The sequence below is a fragment of the Macrotis lagotis genome, chromosome 1 (assembly GCF_037893015.1).
Source record: "Macrotis lagotis isolate mMagLag1 chromosome 1, bilby.v1.9.chrom.fasta, whole genome shotgun sequence".
In the NCBI taxonomy this organism is placed as follows: Eukaryota; Metazoa; Chordata; class Mammalia; order Peramelemorphia; family Peramelidae; genus Macrotis; species Macrotis lagotis.
In genome coordinates this window covers 706901859-706929564 of record NC_133658.1, presented here as the reverse complement: position 1 = coordinate 706929564, position 27706 = coordinate 706901859, and the positions used below count along the sequence as shown (strand labels likewise).

The following is a 27706-nucleotide window of genomic DNA, read 5'->3' as shown; positions in this document are numbered from 1 at the left end:
TGTGACATCACAGATCAATTAACAGACTAAGAAATACTCTGTCAAATCTATAGAAAGGGGAGAAATTAATCATCAAGCAAGAAACAGAGTGCCTTATAAATTTAAAAATGAATGATTTTGACTATATTAAATTTAAAAGTTGTTGAACTAATAAAACTAATGCTGCCAAAATTAAAAAGAAAATACAAAGCTGGAAACAATTTTCACAATTAGTAGTTCTGATAAAGGTCTCATTTCTAAAATACATAGAAAATTGAATCAAATTTATAAAGTTACAGGTCATTCCCTAACTGATCAATGATCAAAAGATATGAATAGACAGTTTTGAAATGAAGAAATTAAAGTTATATGCAATCATATGTGTTTTGGGTTTTTTTGGGGGGGGTTGGTTTTGCAAGGCCATGGGATTAAGTGACTTGCCCAAGGTCACACAGTTAGGAAATTATTAAGTGTCTGAGGCTGAATTTGAACTCAGGTTCTCCTGACTCCAGGGCTAATGCTCTATCCACTGTGCCACCTAGTTGCCCCTATTCATATGAAAAACTGCTCCAAATCATTATTGATCAGAGAAATGTAAATTAAAACAACTGTGAGGTTCTAATTCACACCTATCAGATTGGCTAAGATGACAAAAAAGGGAAAATGATCAATGTTGGAGAGGTTATGGAAAGATTGGTACATTAATGCATTGTTGGTGGAGTTGTGATCTAGTTCAACTATTCTGGAGACTATTATGGAACTATCCCTAAAGAGCAATAAAACTGGTCACTCTTTGACCTAGCAATTCTAATACTTGGTCTATATCCAGAAGGAACATTAAAAATGGGAAAAGTCCCACATATTCCAAAATATCCATAGCAGCTCTTTTTGTTGTGGCAAAGAATTGTAGACTGAGGTGATGCCCATCATTTGGGAAATGGCTAAACAAGTTATGGTATGCGAATGTTATGGAATACTATTGTTGTATGAGAAACCATTAATGGTGGGACTCTAGAGAAACATGGAATGAGGAACTGATGTTGAGAAAAGGGAACAGAACCAAAAGAACATTGTGCACATTAACAACAATATTGTGAGATGATCAGCCTTGATGGATACAGTTCCTCTCAGCAGTTCAGAGTTCTAGGACAACGGTATTTGATTGACTATGGACAATGCTATCCCCATCCAGTGGAAGAAAAACAAAACAAACAAAATCCCTTCAGAATCCGAATGAATATACATTCACTTAAAAACTTCTCTTCCATATTTCTTTCCTATCTCATGGTTTTCTTTCTTTTCCCTTAATCCTAATTCCTCATACTGAAAAATGACTAATCTGTAAACAAGTGGTATGTAAAATATTTTCCTGACTGTTCATCTCTGAGGGGAGGGGAGGGGGAAGGGGGAATGGAAGGAAATTATGTAATTTAAAAACATGCATATACATGTGGATGAATATTGAAAAACTTTCTTAACATGTAATAAAACATCAATTAAAAAAAGAAATCCTACTATTTGCACATATTTGAGTTAACTATTTTTTTCCAATTCAGAAAGCATTTATTAGGCACCTAGTATTTGCAAGGCACTAGGCAAGGTGCTGAGGATATAAAGGAAAAAAATGAAAAATAATCTTTGTGTTTAAGAACTGCCTAACCTACCATTTTCTGTTTCCACACATTCTTGTTTTCTTGATATTCAGAAATGTTGAAAACTGTCATCTGTGTTAAAAACAAAATTCTATGATACAGTGATTATGTGATCTCATTAAGAAAATTATGCAAATTTCAACCATTAACCCTTCCAGTTACAGAGTTTAACCCATACTATCCTTACCTTCTTATCCCAAGCAGCTCTTGAGCATGTTCTTCCATAAATCCTCCATAGGAGAGCCCCTAAATCTTCTAGGAACCTTTTTTATGTGTTTTGATATTATTTGGAATTCATGGAACTCATTGGCATCTATTCTTCATTTGTTATAGCTCATCCTTTCTATCTGAACAGGTCAACTCATTTTTTGCTCCTTTTCAAGTTTTTTGTCCTCCTTCCAATATCATCCTTTAAATATTCCTTGAATGATTTGATTGGCCTCTCATCAAGCTTTTTGTAAATGTTATTTTTTCTCTATCTCCTTTTAGTAGAATAGAAATTCCTTGAAGTGAGGGACAATTCCACTTTTGTATCTCTAGCACCTTGAAAACATGTAATAAATACTTTATTTTTGGAGTAGGGCAATGGGGTTAAGTGATTTGCCCAAGGTCACTAGTAACTATTAAGAGTCTGAGGCTGGATTTGAACCCGGGGTCTCCTGACTGCTGGTGCTCTATCCACTGTGCTACCTAGCTGTCCCCACATAGTAAATAAAGAAATGAATGTTTATTGATTGATTCTTAGTTTCTTATAAGATAGTATTGCTCATAGTCTTCTATTTTGAGGAGTCCTAAGCTTCACCAGATTGCCAAGGGTGACCCATGACACAACAAAATGTTAAGAACTCTTGTCTGAGAGGCAGAGAAAAAGAGAGAAGTAATTTTAGACAAAGGGCAGCTAGATGGTGCAGTAGATAGAATGTTAGACTTGGATCCATTCTTAAACCCTTACTAGTTGTGTGACTTTGTTTGCTTCATTTTCCTCATCTGTCAAATAAACTGGAGAAAGAGCAAATTGTTCTAGTGTCTCTGCCAAGAAAACCTCAATTGGACTCATAGAAAGTTGGTCATGACTGAAACAATTCAATAACAACTTTTTAGACAAAGGGATCAGTAGAAGCAAACAGAAATTTGCTTCATAATTATAAATGATTACAGTTATATTCATATAATATTACATATTTGACATAGCATATATTCTTTTTGCAGTTATAAAATATTCTTATCATATGATTTTAATCTTTTTCTGAGAACAGCTATTATTAAGATAGGCTATTAATACTATGGTATTTCTTTTCAGGCAATTCTGCCCACTAGTGGACACATCTTTTGACAAATGTTCAGTCTCATTTATAATGAGCTCTGAGGAAGTAGAAAACTATTCCATAGAGGTCCTGAGATTCACCCACAACTTGTTGGAAAAAATATATATATATATATATATATATATATATATGAATCCTTTATTTTACAAATATATGAAAACACAAAATCAAGGATTCTTAACATTTTTGTGTCCTGGAGCACTTTGACAACTTGATGAAGTCTACAGATTTATGCAGAATAATGTTTTTATGGGCATTAAAATAAATTATCTAGTACAGCAAAGAAATTCAATTATTTTTAAATATATTTTTAGCACATTAGAAATAAATTTGTTATTTAGCAATATATCTAGCAACATATAGAACTATAATAAAATAGTGACGAACATATGCAATATTTTTTTTTTAGGTTTTTGCAAGGCAAATGGGGTTAAGTGGCTTGCCCAAGGTCACACAGCTAGGTAATTACTAAGTGTCTGAGACCGGATTTGAACCCAGGTACTCCTGACTCCAAGGCCGGTGCTTTATCCACTACGCCACCTAGCTGCTCCTATATGCAATATTTTGATATATCCGCAATGCTATATTGTGATATGAATGTATCTGTGATTTCTATTGGTAACAAAATCACAGGTATTGCTTAAATACTACTCCTTCACAATTGAAACAAATGCTAAATTTCCATTAGTAGTTAATGAAATTAAATATGTACCTTTTTTTTTTCTATCCTAGTTCATGGATTCCTCTAAAATCTGCCCATGGAAATGCAAGAGGTTAAGAAGACCTGTTCTAGATCTTTGAAGCATAACTGAATTGGTTAAAAATAAATTAACAAATAGGTTTGCAGAAATGCATATATTATGGAAATCAGAAACAATCAGTAACAAAAATTAGTAACACAATACAACTGTATTAGCAAGATAAGATCGATCAGTCCTTCCTCATTGCCTCTGAAGTGAAACTTGGAATATCCTTTCATGGGATCAACTGTCATGGGGAATGTTTGCTAACAGTGGGGAGAAAGGTTCAATTTTCTCTGTCAAAGGCCTGTTCAGGTTTTCTACTGAACCTGATAATTTAGGTACAGATGCAGGCTGTAAATAGTATAATGAATCCTCAACATATATCCATCTTCCTGAGTTCAAATTTGCCCTCAGACTTACTAGCCATATGACTCTGGGAAGTAATTTAATCTGTTTGCTTCAGTTTCCTCATCTCTAAAATGAGTTGGAGAAGAAAATGCCAAACCACTCTCGTACCTTTACCAAGAAAACTATAAATGGAGTTCCAATTTTGTCTAACAGACACAACTGAACAACTATATTCTTGTAGCTATTAACTACTGATCCCCAGAATCTTCTCCTTCCTCTCTCAATTAATTCAGTACCGAGTTCACTGTCTTCTTTTTAAAATTAATTCCTTCCCTCTTTCTAGGAGACTCTAATATACATGGTTAAATTCTCTCAGATACTTTAACTTTTCAGTTCCTCACTCTAGTCATATCTCATGATCAACACTAGTTGCATCTCAGTTACATAGGAAGGACTAAACTCCTGATCTTGACATTACCCATAAATTTCCACTTTCATATACAAGAACTTTTCTGAGTAGCTGATCATAATTTTTTAGCTAGCATTTTGTTATCATATAACATCATCCTTTCTCAGTTGTGTGTTGAATATTAGCTTACTATATGCATTCCCTTCCAAGTCTCACTTTTCAGGAAATATTCTATTGGAATTCTTTTTTTAAAAAATTAAATGCCAGTGAATTTTGATAGTTACTGGCTTTGTAATATTGTTACTTTTTACCTATAATTGGTAATTACAGACCTTGGAGGAAAAGGTTATTGGGATATTATAGAAACCCTTTATTTGGAATTGTTTCAGTATATAGAATCGTACCTCCATGGGTCTCCCCTATCCTCTCCAAAAAACATTGCAGAAGATGAGACACTCATGTCTATCACATGTGAAGAGGTATGTTAAGTTTTGCTAGACCTCTAGGAATCTTTGGGTGAATATTGTCATTTTGATTATGGGAAAGCATGAGGGTTAAAGAAAGGCATGCTTTTTCTTTTCTTTTCTTTTCTTTTCTTTTCTTTTCTTTTCTTTTCTTTTCTTTTCTTTCCTTTCCTTTCCTTTCCTTTCCTTTCCTTTCCTTTCCTTTTCTTTTCTTTTCTTTTCTTTTCTTTTCTTTTCTTTTCTTTTCTTTTCTTTTCTTTTCTTTTCTTTTCTTTTCTTTTCTTTTCTTTTCTTTTCTTTTTTTTTAGGTTTTTGCAAGGCAAATGGGGTTAAGTGGCTTTCCCAAGGCCACACAGCTAGGTAATTATTAAGTGTCTGAGGCTGGATTTGAATTTAGGGACTCCTGACTCCAGGGCCGGGGCTTTATCCACTGTGCCACCTAGCCACCCCAAAGGCATACTTTCAATGATTTTGGCATGCTGTGGTGTAAACAGCAGTATCTTAGTCATCTGCAGACCTGGCTTCTTTTTCACAAATTAATTGTGTTACCTTGGGCAAATCTTTTCCTTTCTATGGGCCTCAGTTCTGTTACTATAGAAATGAGGGTTGGATTAGATGACTTGAAAGGTTCCCCTAACTAATCTCTTTAATTCTATGATTATGACTCTTCCCTTCTCTCCTCCCCATTTTTGACCTAAGATCTGGCTAAAACAAACATATCATGTATCAGATTATAGAAAAAGAGCTTCATCCTTCAGAGAAAAATTAAAAGAAATAATTTCTATAGTTCACTTTTCATTATGGAGATACTGAGACCATTGGGACAATCACAAAAAAGAGACATCTGCTGTTGGTGGGCATATATTAAGGACTGAATTAGCTGAATACATGATTGTTTTAAACAAATAATCACCTGGGATGCTGAATTGATTTTTCTTATACCCTGTAATTTAGTGCCTACTGATTTAAGTATCACTTGTTAGAGAAAATCTCATTACTGTTTGGCAAACTATTTCAAACTGAATTGATTGGCCATGAAATGAATGTAAGTGGTTTGCATATTCTTGGTTTTGATGTTTTAAAAGGCATTGAATGTTTTCCATATGGATTTGAGTTAATATCCTAATACAATGACTCACAAACATATTAAAGTAATTAAATCTTTAATTCTCACCTTTACTGCCCTTTCCCATCCTCCTCCCCAATCTTGCTGCTTATCTCAGCCTTATTCATCTATAGCTCTCACTGACACCCAACTGGAAAAATGGACTATGGCAATTACAAGGTGAGTTCCAATGCGTATCTTAAAAATTTCCAAAGCTCCTTCCTTTTCTGGATTGGTCATTTTAAATGCAACAGATCAGTAAGATAGATCTTCACCATACTTTAAAAAGATGTATTACCTGTCTGTAGTATTCAATTTGAAAGGAAGGACAGAGCCCTAATTATATGTCTGTAGGGATGATAGTCACTAAAATTTGGAGACTTTCTTTGGAGCACTGATGTGTAGGTCAATACTTCTTTAAATCATAGTTGCACTTATTTCATATCTTTTGAAGACATTTCATTGCTTTTTAAAATTTCTGGAGTGTCAACTTTGTTAATATCCCTGGGGCTGGAAGATACTTGCTAAAACTGGAAGCAGAAAATACATACTGAGTCAATTATTCTGATTTTCTGTCTTGAATCTATTTGTTGTTTGTATATTGATAGATAGTTATTCTGCCATTATCTATGTCCTATGATCTCATATGCTAGAAAACATATCCATATCCATTATCTCATTATCCTCAAAACAATCCTGCGAGGTAGGACTCTAAAATATTTTAAATCATCATTTAACCTTCTACACCAAGCTCTTCCCTTGTCTAAATAAAACTCAGAAGGTGACAAACATCTTTACCTGGTTGCTAAAGTTTGCCTTTAAGATTGTTATGACTCCATAGGTATGAAATGATGCTATTTTATAATCTACCTTTTTAGGGATTTATGTGAAAGGGAGAGAACTGGGAGATATCAACCCAGAAGATCATGGAGAATATCACCCCTGTCAAATATGTAATTCCTAGTAAACTGAAATTGGAGCTTTTTTGAATAAACATTCCTGGGAGAACATTTGTATCACCATTGACACTTGCCAGTATGTTTCTAATACACACTTCAAATTCAATCTGTTCCATTGAGAGTTACAAATAAACTCTATTCCCCAGCTGTTTTTGTGTCCAAATTCAGTCATCCTTCTAAAAGCAACACAGTCTGCATTAAGAGAACTATAAAGTTAAGCATTATTTTATGAGATTTGATTCATCATAGAGAAAAATGACCAAAATGTATTATTTCTCAGTAACTTTATTCGTCCGTCAATTCATGGCAGTAGTCTGGGCTGCTAGTGGGTGCCATCTTTGTTTTTATAATTCATTCCATTCAGTGAGAAAATGAAGAGTTTCTCAGTCTCTGGGATACAAGGACAAAGATAAAAATGGTCCCTGACCTCAAGATGCTTTCATTCTTTTGGGATTATACAATATGGATGCAGATAAATAAATACAGAATGATTTGGAGAGAGAGAGAGAGAGAGAGAGAGAGAGAGAGAGAGAGAGAGAGAACACAGACAGTGGGGGGCATCAGGAAAATCTTCTTAGAGCAGGTGGCAGGAAGGAGGGTATTCTAGGTATGAGGAAAATCTAGGTAAAGGTATGGAGGGAAACAATGACACTTTGACTCATGCAATTGTCACAAGGTAGGTAGCTCTTGATGGAATTGTGCTCCTACAGATCTGAGAATATAATGGAGATTCTATGAGCAGGCACAAGTAGCAAACATGTTACAAAGAATTGAAAAAGGACAATCAATAGCCTCTCAAACTTTGGGGATTTCCTGCTTCTCCTTTGTGTCAGTATTATATAGGCAGGACTTCCACTAAATGTTCAAATATTCACTTGTGGATTCGTGTTCCCATCATTGTGGAAGTTCTTCCAAAGAGATAGCTCAAAACCCATCCATGATTCCCCAGTCTGTGAAACTCTGTAAGTTCATCTCTGGAAGCCTACCCAACAAGCTGGAGGCCTCCCTTGATTTCTCTTGAGAATAGTAAAGTAGATTTACTGCCCAGTTGCCATCCTTTTCCCTCATCACATAAATAACATCATTTCCCCATCATACATTTTCTTTTTTTAATTAAAGATTTTTATTTATTTTGAGTTTTACAATTTTCCCCCCAATCTTACTTCCCTCCTCCACCCCCCCACAGAAAGCAATTTGTCAGTCTTTACATTGTTTCCATGTTGTACAATGATCCAAATTGAGTGTGATGAGACAGAAATCATATCCTTAAAGAAGAAATAAAGTATAAGAAATAACAAGATCAAACAATAAGATCAGTTTTTTTCCCCTAAATTAAAGGGAATAATAGTCCTTGAACTTTGTTCAAACTTCATGGTTCTTTATCTGGATACAGATGGTATTCTCCATTGCAGACAGCCCCAAATTGTCCCTGTTTGTTGCACTGATGAAATAAGTGTGTGTCCATCAAGGTTAATCATCACCCCCATGTTGCTGTTAGGATGTACACACACATTTTTTTTTAGGTTTTTGCAAGGCAAATGGGGTTAAGTGGCTTGCCAAAGGCCACACAGCTAGGTAATTATTAAGTGTCTGAGACTAGATTTGAATCCAGGTACTCCTGATTCCAGGCCCGGTGCTCTATCCACTGCACCACCTAGCACACATTTTCTTGATGACATCTTTTATTCCTATTTGGTCATGTGTTGCAGCCTGATCACACCCAGTATTTTTTACATGTATGTATTTATTTATTTATTTATTATTTTTCATCCAAATTCACATGTATATTTTTAAGTAACAAAATTTCCTTCTACCCTGCCTTCCCCACTCCCTTCCCCTCAGCAACAAACAATCAAGTTAGCATTGTATAGACATATTTTTGATAAACATGTTTACAGATTAATCATTTCGGTACAAGAAATTAGGATTAAGGGAAAGAGATACATAAGAGATAAATTTTATAAACTGTTCATGAAATTCTGAAGGGTTTGTTTTTGTTTTTAACTTTTTTTTTTTTGCAAGGCAAATGGGGTTAAGTGGCTTGCCAAAGGCCACACAGCTAGGTAATTCTTAAGTGTCTGAGATCAGATTTGAACCCAGGTACTCTTGACTCCAGGCTGGTGCTTTATCCACTGCGCCACCTAGCTGCCCCCTTGTTTTTAATTTTGTTTTGTTTTGTTTTACTTTCTCTGGATGGGGATAACATAGTCATAGCTGGTCTAATATGGTTGTCCTAGCTCTCTGAACAGCTGAGAAGAGCTGCTTCCATCAAGGTTGATCATCTCACAGTGTTGTTGTTGTTAATTTGTACATTTTTCTCTTGGTTCTGCATCAGATCCTGTAAGTCATTCCATGCTTCTCTAGAGTCCAAACATTTATGGTTTCTTATAGAACAATAATATTTCATAATATTTACATACCATAACTTGTGTAGTATCCCCTCAATTTCCAATTCTTTGCCACTACAAAGAGTCGCTATGAATATTTTGTAACATATGGGACTTTTCCTAAATTTTATAATTTCTTTTGAATATAGGCCTAGAATTGGAATTGCTGCATCAAAGGGAATGAACGTTTTTATTGCTCTTTGGGCATAGTTCCATACTGCTCTCCAGAATGGTTGGATCTATTCACAGCTCTACCCAGCAATGCATCAATGTCCTAATCTTCCTACAACTTCTCCAATATTGATCATTTCCCCTTTTTCTCATCTTGGCCAATCTGATAGGTATGAGGTGATACCTCAGAGTTGTTTTAATTTGCATTTCTCTAATCAATAATGATTTGGAGCATCTTTTCATATATATTTAACTTTAATTTCTTCATTTAAAAATTCTCTAATCATATCCTTTGACCACTTATCAACTGGGGAATGACTTGTAACCTTATAAAATTGATGTAATTCTCTCTATATTTTAGAAATGAGACTTTTATCAGAACTCCTAGTTGTGAAGATTATTTCCTAGCTTTCTACTTACCTTCTAATTTTGGCAGCATTGATTTTATTATTGCAAATTTAATATAATTTTTAATTTAATATGATCAAAATCATTTAAAATTTATAATGTATTCTAATTCTTGTCTGGTCATAAATTTATTCCCTTTTTTAGATCTGATTGATGGTATTTCTTGGTTTATTAATTTATCTATGGTGTTGCCCTTTATATCTAAATCCTGTACCCATTTTGATCTTAGTTTGGTATAAGATGTGAGATGTGGATCCATGTCTAGTTTTTGTCATACTATTTTTCAGTTTTCCCAACAACTTTTGTCAAATATTGTCTTCTTATCCCAGAAGCTGATGTCTTTGGGTTTGTCAAATAGTAGATTGCTGTTGCCATTTATTGCAGTTTCTTTTGAACCTATCCTAATCCACTGATCCATTTATTCTATTCCTTTTTTTTAGGTTTTTGCAAGGCAAATGGGATTAAGTGGCTTGCCCAAGGCCCCACAGCTAGGTAATTATTAAGTGTCTGAGGCCTCATTTGAACTCAGGTACTCCTGACTCCAGGGCCAGTGATCTATCCACTGTGCCACGTAGCCACCTGGCCACCCCGTTTTTATTCTATTTCTTAAGCAGTACTAGGCAGTTTTGATGACTGCTTCTTAATAGTATAGTTTTAGATCTGGTAGAACTAGGCCACCTTTATTTACCCCCCCCCTCCAATTCCCTTGCTCTTCTTGATCTTTCATTGCTTCAGATGAATTTTGTTACTATTTTTTTTCCTAGCTCAGTAAGGTGCTTATTTGGTAGTTTGATTGGTATGGCACTGAATAAGTAATTTAATTTGGGTAGAAGTGTCATTTTTATTATATTAGCTTGACCTAAGCATGAGCAATTGATATTTTCCAATTATTTTGATTTGACTTTATATGGGTGACAAGTGCTTTATAACTGTGTTCATACAGTTTGGAGGTTTGTCTTGGGTGGTAGATTCTCAAGTTTTTAATGTTGCCTATAGTTACTTTAAATGGAATTTCCCTTTCTATCTTTTGCTCTTGGGTTTTATTGTTCATATGTAGAAATTCTTATGATTTATTTGGGTTTATTTTATATCATGATACTTTGCTGAATTTGTTATTTTTTCATGTAGTTTTTTAGATAATTTTCTCAGATTGGCTAAGTATACTATCATATAATCTGCAAAGAGTGAAAGCTTTGCTTCCTCATTGCCAGTTCTGATTCCTTCAATTTCTTTTTCCTTCTCTTATTGCTGTAGTCACATCTATCATAATTTCAAAAATAAGTTTAACTGATACAAATCAATTGCCATAATAAAGAGACCCAAAGATACTAGAAACTACTTTAGGTAACAAACATAGGCTCTTCATGTTAAATAGGAAGAAGCAGATAATAATGATAAAAAGGAAATTTACATAGTGCTTTTAAGTTTTGCACTATATATATATAATATATATATTATGTATTTATGTATATATATATATATATATATTAACACCAACTGATGAGGCCAGTGCTATTATTTTATCCCTATTTTAAAAATAAATACACTGAGAGTGAGGGACATAAAATGACATAATTAGGATCACATGACTTACAAGTTTCTAAACTTGTGCTCAACATTATAGGCACTATACCAAGGAGCTACCCTGTAATTTAATCTTCATTTTATGAATCAATGTCACCATCAGTGAGATCACAAATACATTGGAATATCCAAGGAAGGTACCATGAATTTCAGTCATCAGAATATGCTTTCAGCTTCTGTAATGAGTCCTAATTATTATGTCTTATCGTGTCACTCCCCCTGTTCAATGAACTCCTGTGACTTCCTATCACCTCAAGGATAACTTATGAAATACTCTGGTGATGTTCTAAACTTTTCATAGTAGGCCCCTCCTAACTTTCAAGGCTCCTAAATCCTTACAAAAGCCTACCCCCGACATATTCAGTGCCATTGTTCTTTCTGCCTCTTTTCAGACAAGCCACTTCATATTTGGGAAATTTTACTGGCTGCATCTTGGACACAGTTTGCTCTCCTTCATCTCTGACTTCTGACTTCTCTGGCTCCCTTCAATTTCAGCTAAATTTCCATCTTCTTCAGGAAATTTTTCCTGCCCTTCTTTCATTCCAATACCTTTTTTCTATTGATCATTTCCAATTTATCCTAAATATATCTTGTATATAACTTATTCAGGCATGTTATGCATGTTGTGTCCTACACTAGATGTGCTTGGGTTTTACCTTCCTTGGGTAAGAGCACAATGCCTAGCAGATAGCAGGTGCTTAATGATGATGGTATTTGTCTTTGTTCTTAAAAATCATGGCATCAGGGAGGTGATGACATGACAAGCATGTGGATTGAATTTGAGTGAGGGAGTGCTATGCTAAGTCATCAGTCTCACTTTCTCCTCTGGAGCTATCTGGGACAAGTGGTCAGATATGAATCAGGATGACTGGAGAGGACCTTGAATGTGAGGCAATCAGGATTACTTTCCCAAGGTCACATCGCTAGTAAGTGTCTGGGGTCAAATATGAACTCAGGTCCTCCTTCTTCAAGATTGGTGCTCTATCTACTGTACCACCTAGATAACTAGGCACTTAATAAACGATTATTGATTGACTGTCCAAGGATGTATTGAAATTTGGGGCAGATACTTTTCTCTAAAGGTTAATTTTTCATCTTTTAGATAAAGATAACAATGTGACTGGTGGCCTAACAAGACTATTAGTATTCACTTACTTTGCCTTTTGTTATTGAGGATAGCTACTTAGTATGTTAGGGAAAGGTTGTTGAGGCACTCACTTGCCATTGCATGCTCCAGAGTGGCAGTGTGACTGACAGGAGGCACCGTATGGTATCTGTCTTCTTTTATTCTGCAATTACTTGATTTGAATGTGACCTTTTTTAAAACAACTCTACATGGGTATGGGAAATCTAACCCTGTGAATTTATCCTTCAATTGAATTAATGTTTGATGTCTGATGGAACATAAAAAGCATCGAACTCTTTTAATGCCCTGCTGACACCAGTGACAACAAAGTGCTGAAATAGCAACTTTTGTGTTACCTTTGCTTTTCGGACTGCTAGAAAGAGGCACACAGAGACAGACAGACAGAACTACACACACACACACACACACACACACACGCACACACACAGACACAAACACAGAAAGACAGAGACAGACAGAGACACTAAGATAGAGACAGACAGAGAGAGACATTGAGACATGGAGATAGACAGATAGACAGAGACAGAAAGAAACAGAGAAAGAGAGTCACAAAGACAGAGATACATAGAAAGAGAAACAGACAAAAAAGAGAATGAGAGAGAAGAAGGAAGAGGGCGAGAGACAGAATAACAGATACATAGGGACAGACAGAGTGAGGGAGGAAAAGGTGAGAGAAACAAATTAGAAAGACAGACTGACTGATGGACAGATAAACAGGGAGAGAGTCAGAGACAGAGAAGAGAAGAGAAAAGAGGGAAGAAAGAAGAGGGAAGGAGACAGAGACAGAGAAGCAAAGAGACAGTGAGGGAGGGAAAGGGAGAGAAAAGAGTGGAGAGAGAGAGAGAGAGAGAGAGAGAGAGAGAGAGAGCAATTTTTTGTGCTTGCCTTTAAGACCATGTACACCTTTTAGTGAACCTTTCTCAAGGATAGACTGTAAAGTGCATTATAAATCAAATTCTAAAGCTTTATTAAGAATGCTTGATAACTTAGCAATGCCATGTTTAGGGAAATCTATAAAAGGTTGCATTTTATAGTGTAATTCAGAATAATAATGAGGGTTATAGTTGTGTTCAGAGATGAAAGCAGAATTTAATATGCTGGCTACGATCTTAAGTTTTTTGTTTTTTTTTTTACAATGTCCACCTCTGATTTTTTCCTGGAAACGGCTTGCTCAGGAATGATTCGTGTTGCTTGCTTTTAAAGGCTAGAGAAATGCTAAACACAGGCTTAATGAGAATCTTATTCCTTCACCTTGGAAAAGCCTTATTCCAAAATGAAACTGAAAGCTGGAGAATTAGATCTGCCAAAGAGTGAGATAATCTAATAGCTGCAACATGGGAGAACACTATTTTAGCATCCCATGGTTTGTTGAAAGGAATGATGAATAAAGTTAGTGGCAAAAAGCACTTTGCATGTAGAAAGCGCCCCTCTGCCTGGATATTTTAACTAGTTAGATTCTAAACAAAAGGTACTTTTGTGTCCTATTTCTTGCTTTTCATTGCTTTTCAGTCAATAACAGGACTCCTCCAAGCTTCCCAAGAAGCTATTACTTTAGAGAGACTGTGTATTTTCAAAATTTTACAATTTGGGGAATTTTCTCATTCTTTTAGTTCCTAGATTCTATCTTGAAGAATCTTAGAATATATATATATATATATATATATATATATATATATATATACACATATATATGTGTGTGTATACATATATGTATATATACATATATACATACATACATATATATATATATATATATATATATATATATATATATATATATATATATATATATATATATATATCCCAAGATGTATTGAGAACTCAACATTCCTCACTCATAAATGTGCCATTCACAATATCGTAGAAGCAAGTTGCGTTAAAATGAGTAAAACTAAAAAGAAATTATATAAATAAAAATTCCTAGTCCACAAAGATAGAAGCTTGTGAGTTTTAATCAATTGATTGTTTAATAAGAATTTTATCAAGAAAATACTTTGTGCTGAACATTGGGTTAAGATGTGACTGACCAGGCCATTGTCTTTAAAATGGAATATCTAAGAGGAGTCAGTCAAGCAGAGGAAGAGGCTGCAGGGGCAAAGGATACTTTCAGGGTGAGAAGTCTGGGCTGAAGTGAGCTTCCAGGGTGACCAAGGAAATCTGGAGAATCAAGAGTATGGCCTCCCTATGCACCCTAGTTCAGTCAGTCTGATCTCAATATTTAATATTTTAATGATTTACATCTCCATTTTCCATGCCTTTTACAGTATGTCTTCCATGTAGAGAATGCACTTCCTCCCTCATCTTTGGATTAGAAACCCTGGATTCCTTTAAAAGTAAATGCAAACACTGGCTCCTACATGAAGTCTTTCCTGATCCCTTTAGTTGCTTATATTTTACCCCTTCAAAATTACCTCAAATTTTCTTTTTTTACTTATTGTGAATTTACTTGTATTTATGTGCTATTTTCCCTTACTGGAAAGGAAAGTTCTTGAGAGTAGAGACTATTTATTTAATTTTTGTTGTTGCACCCTGTTGCCTGGTATAGTGGTACAGAGGTACTGGTCCTGTACTCATCACTGGTAGGGGGACCAGATCATAGCAGGTGCTTGTTGATTGATATTAGTACTAAATTTTGTCACAAGGACCTAAAATAATTGGTTCTCTATTGATGGATATCTTCCTTCCTGACCTCTCTAATTTTGTTTCTTTCTTTCCCCTCCATTCCTCAACAGTCTGGATTTGGAGAAAGTACTGGCTCATTCAGATCTGCACCAAATCTGATATAAAGTCAAAAAAAACAGAACCAGAAGAACTACTTCTACTACAACTTGTATATACAAAAACATGCAAACACACAGATATAAAATGAATGCTTTTGAGGACTTTTGTAAACTAATGTAAAAACAAAAGATTAATAAAACAGAAAGTGACTCTCTCCTCCAAAAAAAAATAAGAATGCATGAAATGCTGGCTTTTCTACATTCTTAGGAGCAGCTACAGGAAGAACCAAAATAGTTTGCAAAGTCTGTGGAGTCTTATTTTCAGTCCTTATCTTAACCCCCTAATGACATGGAGCAATAGAAATGGCATTCTCATTCTATACATGCATGACCTGAGTCTTTTAGACTTTACTTATTTTATAAGTAAAAAAGGATTTCATGCTTGCCATATTTCCTATGAAACTCCCTTCCAAAAAGATACACTGGGATTGTTTAAGACTTGTTAAACAGGAAATAACTCTGGTGGAACTCTTTGGGTCTGTTTATTCATATAAAATCCCAAAAGCAATGCATTATACAGTTTGAAACTTTTTTTGAGGAAATTGGAATTAAGTGACTTCTAACTAAAACACAGCTAGTGAGTGTCTGAGGTTGCAGTTGAACTCAGATCCTTCTCATTCCAGGACTGGTTCTTTATCCACTGCACCACTTAGCTGCCCTCAAAGGTTGAAACTTTGATGGATCTAGGCTAGCATCTGATGTACATTTTCTCTCTAGAAACACTGATAGAAAAACCCATCCAACTCTGATTCATCTATGTCCACACACACATTTTGTAAAGTTTACCAATATCTTTATTTTAAATATTTAAAATTTAAATATATCAATTTAGTAGCAGATCAAAAACTAATTATGCTAATTAGTAACACAAATATTAAAACAATTTCAAAAATGATTATGGAAAGTCATGTACAGATTTTAAAGCCATTTTAGTTCCATTAATATTCTGAGTAAAAGTGGAAACAAGATATATTATTAACATATAATATATTTAATAAGATACCTATTGAAATTATCACAGAATATTTTTATAAGTCAAATAGCAAGTTAGATTATTTCTTTTCTATGTTGACAAACTTTCTTAGTTTGCAAAATCCCAGTAGTTTTGAGATATCTTCAAAGATTGAGAGAAATGTCACAATCAAATTGAGAATTTCTCAAAATTATTAACTTTCACAAATGTAAAAATCTGCCAGCATTATTAAAATAATTGATAGGAAAATATATTATTATCCATGGAGTTAATAAAACCAAGTTTTTGTATCCAACAGGACCAATTTTTGTGGTCACATTTAGTTTTACAAATTTGTTGAAAGCTGAGTCAAAGAAAGCTTTTAGAAAATAGAAGTTTTCCCTCACATTTTTAAAAATAATATTTTTCCCCAATTACATGTAAAGACAATTTTGAGGGATTTCTCACATTTTAAATACATTTTACTAATCTTTTATTTTTATATTGCTTACATTTCTTATTTATGAAATAAAACAAGCATTTCCATAACACAGTAAAATTTTTTTAAAAAGATGGTTGTAAATGAAACTACAAATCTTTTGCTATTCCTTTTAAATGTATATAAACATTATCATGTAACTTTTTTCCTTTTTTTTTTCCTACCTCCCTACCCCCTGTTCTAGGGATGGGTACTATTAGATATAAATATCCATATATGTATATTTATGAATATGTATATATATGGTTATACATATATAAAACATTCTATACATACTTCTATTTATCAGTTCTACCTTTGGATGCTAATATAGTTTTTCTTGATAGTCAACATGACTTAGTCTCTCAAAATTGTTCTTAAAAGAATATTGTTGTTACTATATACACTTTGACCCAGTAATACCACTACTAGATCTATTTTCAAAAATGATTAAGGGAAAAAGGAAAAGAACCCCAAAGCTGAAATATTTATGACCTTTTTTGGGGGGGTGGCAATGTACTAGAAATTGTAGTGATGCCTGTCAACTGGGGAATGACTAAACAAGTTGTGGTATATGACCATAATGGAATATTACTGTGCTATAAGAAATGGTAAACTCTATGATCTTAGAAAAACATGAACAGACATATGAAATAATGAAGATAAAAATATGAAGAACCAAGGTAATGTTGTACAAAGACAATTTTTGAATTCATTTTAAAAAATTTTAATTCCAAGTCCTCTACTTCTTTACCCCCCACCCCCGTCCTGAATTGGCCAGCAATCTGATATAATTTATACATGTACAGTCATGAAAAACATAGTCCCATATTAGTCCCACTCCTTCAAAAAAAATTAAAAAATAAAGACTTTCATTTTTAGAAACTCCTGATATTAGTCTCTTCATTTTTTCATCTGCTTCTTCAGTTAAATATCTCTTTGGAAATAGCCATCAACAATACTATGAAGAAGAGAACCTGGTAAGGGTGTCAATCATGAAGTTGTGAACTACCAAACCCCTCCAGATCTCCAAAAAAGATGAGTTACTGCACTTCTTGCCCCTCTTCATAGCCAGCACTGAAACAGCTGGGAAAGGGGCATGATAATATACTAGATGTCTGCCACATAGCTGACACAAGGTTGAAGACCTGCTGTTCACCCTCTTTGTAGATACTCTACAACTTGGGCATGGTGCATTCATGTAGCAACTCAGTCACCCATTTAAGGTCAGTGGAATTTATTATTGTTTAAGAGATATGATAACTCCTAGTAGATGAGCCACAGACTCTCCTCAGGAAGGATCCTGGGTGCTACCTCTTGTTCCTAATGCCACCTGGTCCAACTTCCTTTCTTCTGTCATTCATTAATTTTTCACAGGGGAACCCATTCAAAATTCGTCTTCTAAATCTTCTGACATTATATGAGTATCAATGTCACACTTAGACTGTCCATCATTTCTTGCTCTTCCTACTTATTGGACCAATTCTTTGATACTATCTTTTCTATGTTTCTTATGTTTCATTTCTTATGAATTTGTGCTACAACCTATTTATTTACTACTCTCCACTGTTCTTCTAGATATCCACAATTTTGATTCTTTGTTGATTGTGGCTCTTTGCCATATAGTTAGCATTACCAGAAGACTCAATATTCAAAACAAACACACACACACACACACACACACACACACACACACTGTTATTAACATAAGCACCCTTGGGATGGCTAGGTGGCACAGTGGATGGAGCACCAGCCCTGGAGTCAGGAGTACCTGAGTTCAAATCTGACCTCAGTCACTTAATAATAATTACCCAACTGTGTGACCTTGGCTAAATCACTTAACCTCATTGCTTTGAAAAAAACCCAAAAGGAAAAAAACCATGAGCACTCTTACCAATGATGCAGATGCAAGCCATCACCCATCCTGTACAGCTCTTATCTATAGTCTACTATGAGTTTACCATAGAAAGCCCACCAACATACTGAGATTTTCTTCATTTTTTTCTAACATCATAAGGATTTTGGTGACATAAAAGTTTCATACATTAGTTATTTTTACCATGGGACCAACTCATCTTCATATTTTTCTCATACATTTCTTTAAGGACATCTTTTCTGGTTCTGTCATAGCTCCTCATTCACAATGTATTCCCATCTGCTCACATGTTCCATATTTTTCCATTGCCCTTTGTTATATGATACTCATTTTCAATTCCTTGATAATTGTGGTGTTCCATAACTAGTAGTTGTACAGAATTGAATGGGTTTTTGATTCAGAGAGAAGTTTGGGGTCATTAAATGCTCTGTATGGTTTCCAGAATCCAATTTGGGAAAAGTTTTATATAGAGAGGGCATTTAATAAATGCTTAATGAATGACTAAATGTTGAAATGAAAAGCAATGAGAATAGTCAAAAGATGATTTTTTAAAAGGTACTGAGTTGAGTCCTTTGTTCTCTGTGTGTGTGTGTGTGTTGTGTGTGTTGTGGCAGAACACTAGGTTGAGGTAGAAAGAGTGGTAACACTGTCCTCATGCCACCTTTCTTCCTTGAAATTTTAAAGACTCGATTGAATTAATTGTGTTCATATATGACTGGAAAAGGAGGTGAATGGATGAAATAGCTAGAACATGGAGAATAAATGGAATTGTCCAAGTAAGGAGCTGGATGGGTCTCACGTCTTTTTTAAGAAGACCTCCAGTGCTTTGAGTAGGACTGGTGGGAGGGTGTGAACAAAAATTGCCTAGAGTTACAAAGATAAGGTGTTAACAAAAAGTGGATGAGAGGTGGGGAAGGTTTTTTCCCTGAAGTGTGGTAACTACTAATTAGAGAGCAGCTTGTTTCCATGACAGACTTAAGGGGTCTGGATAAAAGAGTCAGAAAGTTCAATTGATTGGTTAGTTAGTCCAATGTGTAGATTAATGTTCTGTGAAATCTTTACTTAAATCTCAAGAAGTTCAATCTACCTCATATACAACTGTAAAGAGAATGGCAAGAGATTAACAAATAGTATGAAGAATAGTATGAAATGAATGTGCATTTATGAGCCAAAGAATAACAACAATTAAAAAAACAATTCTTTAATAGATTTCCATAGTTGATTGAATAAAAGTTTGTTGGAAAACACTTAAAGTTAAAATCTATATGCCCCCAAATTCCCAGCCCCTTGGAGAGCCAAAAAGGACAGAATAAGATGACAGACCTAATGGACCTTACTTTTTCACAGTCATTGTCATCTTATTGATTTCTATCATTTAAGGAATTATATGAAAAAGGAAAAAAAATGTGATCTATATACTCCCCCCAAATCATGCTCCTCAATTTTGTTTTATCTTATTTTTGCAAAACATCAAAACAAACCAGAGTCCCCTTACAATCTGAGTTTGGGTACTGTACTTCTCTTCAATTTCATGTTGGTCCTGTTTCAGGGACCATGCAGAGACAGGGATGAGGGGAATGGGGAAGAGGATTAAATTAAATAAGGAAGAATATTTTTTTGTTTCCTGGGGGAAAATATGATCATGAAAAGAATTGATTTTATTGGTATGTAGACATGTAGATTTGGGAATTCTCTTCTATTCTTTTTTGTAGTTGTAGTATCATCTGATACATTTTATCATTCAGATAAAAACTTTCCAAGCTGGTTAAAAACAGTCCAAGAAGATAAAAACAGATAAAACCTGGGGATAAGATATAAAACAGCATTTGAGGAAGCTCCCTGAGGGATTTCAGGTACATTACAACAATACCCCAAAACTCCTTTCTGTACCATTTTTTTTTGTCCAAGGGGCCCATGCTTGGGTTCCAAATCAATTTATTTGAGAGCAAAATTAATCCAAACTGCTTCAGTTCTGCACCATAACTTCCTTGTTTGCTATGGTCCTAGTTGATATTGTAGGAGTGTGTGGGGGTGGGGTGGGGGATTAATATAGGTCTCTGCAGTTGCTCTATGACCCTGACTCACAATATCTTCACCAATACAAATGGCAACCTGTCTATGTAAATAAATCCTAGAAACTTGTCTGACTTGCCCAGGATTATTGGCCAGTAAGTGCAAAAAAAGCAGAAATTGAATTTGAATCTTCTAGAAGCAAACTTGGCATTTTATCCATTTCCTCATGTTGCCTCTATATAGTTGAGAAAAGAGAGGGTTTTTTTTTCCATAATAGGGAAAAAAAGAAAACCAGCAACTTAGGGCATTTTCTATCTTTTAAATAGAATTTTCTGCTTTCATTTCCAAATAGCAGCATACATACACACACACACACGAACACACACAAACAAAATACCAGATGACATCATTTCATAGGTATGTTATTCTTTTTTTTTTTAAACAATAAGTTTAAGGTTGCTGCTACATGCAATTACGAGATATGGATAATGATGCTTTAAATGCGTTAACTGCAGTCCATCATGGCCACTTCAGAGTGTGAGGAAAACACCGTTCAAATGATTCCCCCCAACCTTAATTTGATCTAAATTGCAGCAGAAGTGCTCTGCAAGCAGCAAGTACTTGTGTTAATTAGCTTTTAGTAAAGAAGGTCACTGGCTTAAAGAGGGCTTTTTTTAGTTTCAATTCTTTCTCCCAATTAGGATTCATTAGACCTTTCCCGTATATGAGAAAATTATATGTATAGTCACATTCAGAAAATAACAGTATCCATATATCATTCATATAACTGATGTAGTTACAGATAACATTTACTGGGTTTTTCTCTTAAAATTCTCATGCAAGCAGAAATATTAACAATGACTCAGCAAGACATATGCTATAAACTGATCTTAAAATATTCACCTTCTCCCTAAGTTTGTTCGCTTTAGTGAAACTCAAAGAACCTTGAGATGTCACAAAAAAACTATTTAATACTACTGCCTTACAAAAAACCCCCAAAACCCCACTACTGCCTGAAGGAATCTGATATTTTAAATTTATCTTATATGGTCTACCAAATCATCACTTAAAGATACAGACATCAAGTACAGTAATTCTGACAGTTTTGAATCATCTACACTTATCAGTTTCTTTAAGTTCTAGGGAAGCAAAACTCACTTGTTCAAATAAAAAGAATCACTTTTTAATTTCTTATATGAATTCTAAAGATATATATCCATTCTGCTTTAGCACCTAGGAATAAGAAGACATACATATTGTCCACTGTACAACATGCTGTCCACCCAATCCACATTACAATTAATATTGTAACATCAAATTCCTGGTAAAAGTTTAAGAAAATGTTTATATGACATACTATGACTCAACAGTTCTGTCTTTTATTTGCCTTTTCCAATTTACAAAGGGGAATATTATGAACTCTATATAAATAATAATACTGATATGAAATGGGTTTATATAAAGCAGAGACATAACAGTACTTATATAATTAAACTAATATCTTATGCTAGAAGGTTCACAATTTAAGAGAGAATGGAAACCACACTGTTGGCCTGACACTGAGAATGTCAAATTAACCTTCTCACATGAAAAGGGATTTTCAACCTACTTCATCTGGTATTTTTAATTATGCTTGATAGCACTTAGGAACTAAAAGATACTACTTCTAAAATGTCTGATAGCTTATTGTCTCAGATTTGATTCTTTGAATCATCTACTTCTTTCATAATTCTCTAAAGTTTTAAATTTTGGTTAATCAACTCCAAATATGGGCATTGTCCACCAATATAGATGGTTATTTGTTAAGTCCTAAAGAGTTATCTGAAACCGGTGGAAGTCAAGTGGATGATTGCTCAAGGTTCAGAGACTGAATTAAAAAATCAGATCTTCCTGAAGCAAATCTAACATTCTATCCATCACTCCATAGAATTCTACAGTGAAGGTTGATGAAGATTCTAATAAGATACTTCAGTATATATACTTCAGTAACCTAACATATCCATGGTTTCTTATTAAGTTTGTTTGGCAGGTTTTTTTAAGCTATATTTGATAACTTATGAAACTATAGTCTATTTCATATAAGTCTTAAATGTGTCTATGTTCATGCAGTGAAAACATGTGCAACTATATAAAATGCAGAATTGCAGTATCTTGTTTATTTTATAAATTTGCTCATTTCAGAAATTTTGGCAGCAGGAAGGATTGTATTAACTGTCCATATGCCCAGACACTAGAAATGTAGCTCTCTATGTCTAATTACAGAGCATTGGGAAATTGGTGAATTCATCTTACTACAAAAAAAATGTTTTGCTAATGACATATTTAATCAGTAGTGTCATTATATGTGACAGTTCTATTTCAATATCCCTTGACTGGAGGACTAATTCATTAACAGTTTTTACTAAGACCATTTAGAAATACAGAACTTTAATTTCACATGACATTTTGTTTAATGGTCTTTATTTACCATCTGGTTAGTTTAAGCCAATACCCTTATAAGTCTCAAATAGGTAATGGCTACCTATTCTTATATTTTGAAGATGAAGGCTCATCTTCAACTTCATAGTGGAAAGATTTGGAGACAGGGAAATTTTTAACTAAGCTTACTGAGTAGAAACACAATCTTGTAGTCTCAGGTCACATTGTACCTCTTTAAAAAGATTGGCTTGTAAAAAAGAAAAGTCTGATGATGAGTAGTATTAAGATGTGGGCCATAGGAACCCAGAATTTGCTATGAAAAGGGTCTTAGTGTTCATCCAGTCCAACCCCCTAATAAGTTCTAGAAACTTAAAGTGAATTGCCTATAACCACACAGGCAGCAGTTAAGCTAGGATTCAGATTCTGGTCTTCTGACTTCCAAGTTAACACATGTTTCCACTGTACCTTATTGTTCTCTCATTTGCTATTTGAAGTTCCTTTTTCCACTTTCTGGAAGATGCTAGACCTGGCCATTCATAAATAAACAAAATCATACCATGTAAATTTATTAACCTAAATTTATTACTCCTAAAGAATTTGTTTGGTTAAGGGTGTGGTGATCAGAGGAACCTATGATCATGAGAAAGATAGATCAATGACTGTATTTCAATGGAAATAAATGCATGGCATTGTAAATAACATTATTCTGTTAACCTGGCAATCTTATGAATTTTTTATTAATTTTGAAACTTGGGAATTTTAAGTCCTTCTGAAAGAAGGGGTATCATCACCTATTGAACATCCTTTTAATTATATCTGATTTTGCTGAATAGCAATAATTATTTAATTTTAACCTCCTCCATACCCAATCATATGCCCTTTTTTTCAAAGAGAAAAAAAATACATTTTGGCAAAAAAAGCAAAAATAAAACCAGGGTACACTGCTTGCAATTCAAATAGTCATTACTCAGGGGTTGATAAGTTGTTTTTTTTTTAAACACAATTTGTATTAGTCAGACACCAAGGTTATAAAATAAAATGTAATGTAGAGCTTCTTAATATCCATTCCATTTAAAAGATTAAAATAGTCACTGGGATCCTATGGTTTCAATATTCTTATTAGTCATTTCTCTCCAGATCTGAAATGAGGATACTTTCTTCTACAGGAAACCTTCTTAAGTTTGTTGATGGATAGGGAGTACTACTCCATGTGATGAGTTGTCTGAAGAAACCACCATTCTGCTTGTAGAGGCAGTAGAAGAATGTGAAAATGCCCAAGATGGCAACCACTATTACTGCTATTGTAAGGGGGATAAGCCTGTGATTGGGAGCTAAAAGATGAGGAAAAGGATACTTTTAGGAATACTGAAAGACAAATATACACTATAAAGTTGATATAAAATTTTAGCACACTCTAATTTCTTATTTTTTACTATCTGATGAATATGATGTGATATATATATTATCTGATTATTTTCCATGAAACAAAAAATACTTATTACTATTACATACTTACCTTCTCCAGGCATCATATTATTAATATCTGAAACCAAATATAGAGAGGCAAAAGTTATTTTTAAGAAATTCAAATTTTTCTGCACTATGCATATGTTCCCCCTTTTTTCCCATGGGGAAAAGGGAGAAGTGGGAGAGAAAGAAAATAAAATAAATTTAATTTTAAAAATATATTGTCATTTAAAATATTGATACATAGAATATGTATATATAACTATCTATATGGTTCTTAGCTATAAATCTCTATATGTGTACAAACTATGCTATAAGAACTGTTGCAGAATGAAGTGAGCAGAACCAGAGAAACTACGTATACTATAGAATCAATATTACACTTTTATAAAGAGATGAAATATGAAATGACCAGGACCAAGAGAAAAAATCTGTACAATAATAATAATAATAATAACAATATTGTAAAGACAAACATTTTTGAAAGTTGTAAAATTTCTGATTAACACAATAACCACTCCTGATTCCAGTGGATCAGTGATAAATTTGATATCCATCACTTTTCAGAGAAGTGTTGCATTCAGAATGCAGAATGAGGTATGTATTTTTGAACATGACCAATGAATGAATTTGTTTTACTTGCCTATATACATATACAAATATGTATATATTTGTTATAAGGAATTTGTTTCTCTTTTATTTTTCCCCAATGGGGTTGGGTATAGTAGGAAAAGAAAATAAATTTCTATTAATTAAAAAGATAAAATTTTAATCAAAAAGGGTTTTTAAACTTTATCTTTTAAACCTGAAGTTCCCTACTCAAAAACTGGGTTCTTGAAAATTACCTGATAATCCTCTTAACCCATTGTTCATCCAACAACTGAGGGATGCTCTATCATGCTCCTCTCTTCAGTATATAAGGATTCTCAGTGAGAAAAGGAAGGCAGTTAGTGGATAGGATTTCTCACATCAATTGAAATTCTCTCTGACTTGTGAGGTCATAAACAAGACTTCAATATCTTAAGCTACTGTTTTAAAGATCAACCAATAGATTGACTATGCCTGAAATGCTTGGATTTAAAAACTCTAAAGACTCAAGAGAATACTGAACTAAAGGGTGGAGTGGACTAAAGTGGTCAGTCAATATGTAAATAAGCACCGATTCAGCACCTAATATGTGCCAGAACTAAATATGTTAAATACTGAGAAGACAAATAATGACAAAAACAGTTCCTGATCTCAAAGAGTTCCTAGTCTAATGGAGATAATATGCAACAACTATAAACAAATATGAAAAATACAAATGAAATGGAGAAACATATGAAAAATACAAATGAAATGGAGAAACAGAGAAAAGGCACAATATTTTACTGCATTATAGGTATACCTACCTGTCTCCATTTTACATATAAATCCATTTTTTTCTCCACAAGGAAATAACTGCCATATACCATCTGTGGTCCTCAATGCAAAACAAAGATCAATCTTGAAAAGATTGGATTCTGGCTCTCTTATTCCCCAGTTTGAATGTTCAATGGGACTACCATCAAACCATGTGATAGTGCCACCTATGGGAAAGTACCGAATAACTAACCAATATTCAAGGAATATTAAGTAAAAAAATTATGTTAGTCTTTAGCAAACTGAATTTGGAATGGAAAATGCTGCATTCGGTTTTAATGGATTTCTCCCTTGAGTCCACAAAATATTATAACATTAAATTGCAAATATGAAGTACTATTGTGGCCATCCTTATAGTATAACAAAAAAAATATTTTAACTAGAGACACAGAGTCTGGAAAGGATCTCATAAGCAATCTCAAAATGTCCTCATGCTCCTTAGGAACTTGTTTAAACATTCTTGTTGTTTGGATCATTGCAAAGGGTCAGGGAATGTAGAGAAAAGTTAGAAAAGCCTTTTTATAAGGAGAGTGGTACAGATAAGAGTTTTAGGTTCTCAGTAGCCATTATCTTTAGACTAATGGTGGTATATTACCATTTAACCTCTTTTCTTTTCTCTTCCAAACACTTACTGTTATTATCAAATTGAACATTCAACCAGACCATCTGGACAGAAGAACTAAATGCAAAGAGTTCTTTTAGAAGATATGCATTTTCAGTCTCATCTTTAATTGTTAAAAGATTAGCTCCTGTGAAGAAACACGAACATCCAAGCAGCAATCAGTCATAAGGCATGACATTTTCCCATATCATCATCTTTATGTTCATTGCCTAGGATAGTGACAGGGCATGCAGTTGATACTTAATTTAGGCTAGCTAAATGACTGTCCAAGGCATTAAATAGCATTAGTTTTCTCCTGATTCTTAATTTGGTGTTCCCAAAAAATCGTACTGTTGAACAATTTGGAGCTGAAAAAATGTTTTCTGAATTCAAACCACATCATCTATTTAAAAGTATAAAATGTAATACTGCACTTTTCAAAACCTTTGAATATTGATTTTAGGTAACTTTAAGGATTATAATTTAAATATATAAAAAGGGAAAGTTTGACTTCTAAAAATGGCAAGTCACTTTATATTAAAAAATTCCACACTGATTTCATGAATTATTCCCCAAAAGACAAATGAATAACATTTTAAAATTGTATCTTTATTGGACTATAGATTTTCAATTGACTTATGCTGTCTTTAGACACAGTATCAAAAACAAACCAAGGACATCATATTGTCCATGGACATGCTAGGAAAAACATATAAAGTTTGTTAGCAACATTTAATGATTACCTTGCTTTCTGCAAAACTCCTGTGAATCATTAAAATTTGTGCTATTTAGGACTGTAGAAAAACTGTAGCAATTATTTTTAAATTTGATCCAAGGAATAGATGTTTCTTTGCATAACTCTGGGTATTCTGATTGTTTTGCTTCTGTGAACAAAAAACAAGTAAGATTGTGGAGGTAGGTTTGAATATATGTACTGATTTAAAATATATAAAAATCTTGATTTTTTAAAGGAGTAATAAAAATATGAAAATCTATTGAAATTTTCATAGTAATTATTTGTGAAAGATATCTTTCAGTG

General features: G+C 33.9%; 1 protein-coding gene across 3 annotated transcripts in view; it reads right to left on the bottom strand.

Moving 5' to 3' along the window:
• Window positions 1-16499: 16499 nt before the first annotated feature.
• PLA2R1 (phospholipase A2 receptor 1) overlaps window positions 16500-27706 on the bottom strand; it is a 153731-nt gene continuing 142524 nt past the window's right edge. For 2 of the 3 annotated variants that reach the window (XM_074215874.1, XM_074215873.1), the window contains exons 26-30: window positions 27411-27551; window positions 26699-26815; window positions 26057-26233; window positions 24715-24741; window positions 16500-24529 (exon numbers count right to left, since the gene is read on the bottom strand). In XM_074215874.1, the coding sequence (XP_074071975.1) occupies window positions 24318-24529; window positions 24715-24741; window positions 26057-26233; window positions 26699-26815; window positions 27411-27551 (674 nt within the window). In that variant the 3' untranslated portion in view covers window positions 16500-24317. The other variant, XM_074215875.1, reaches the window with a different exon arrangement.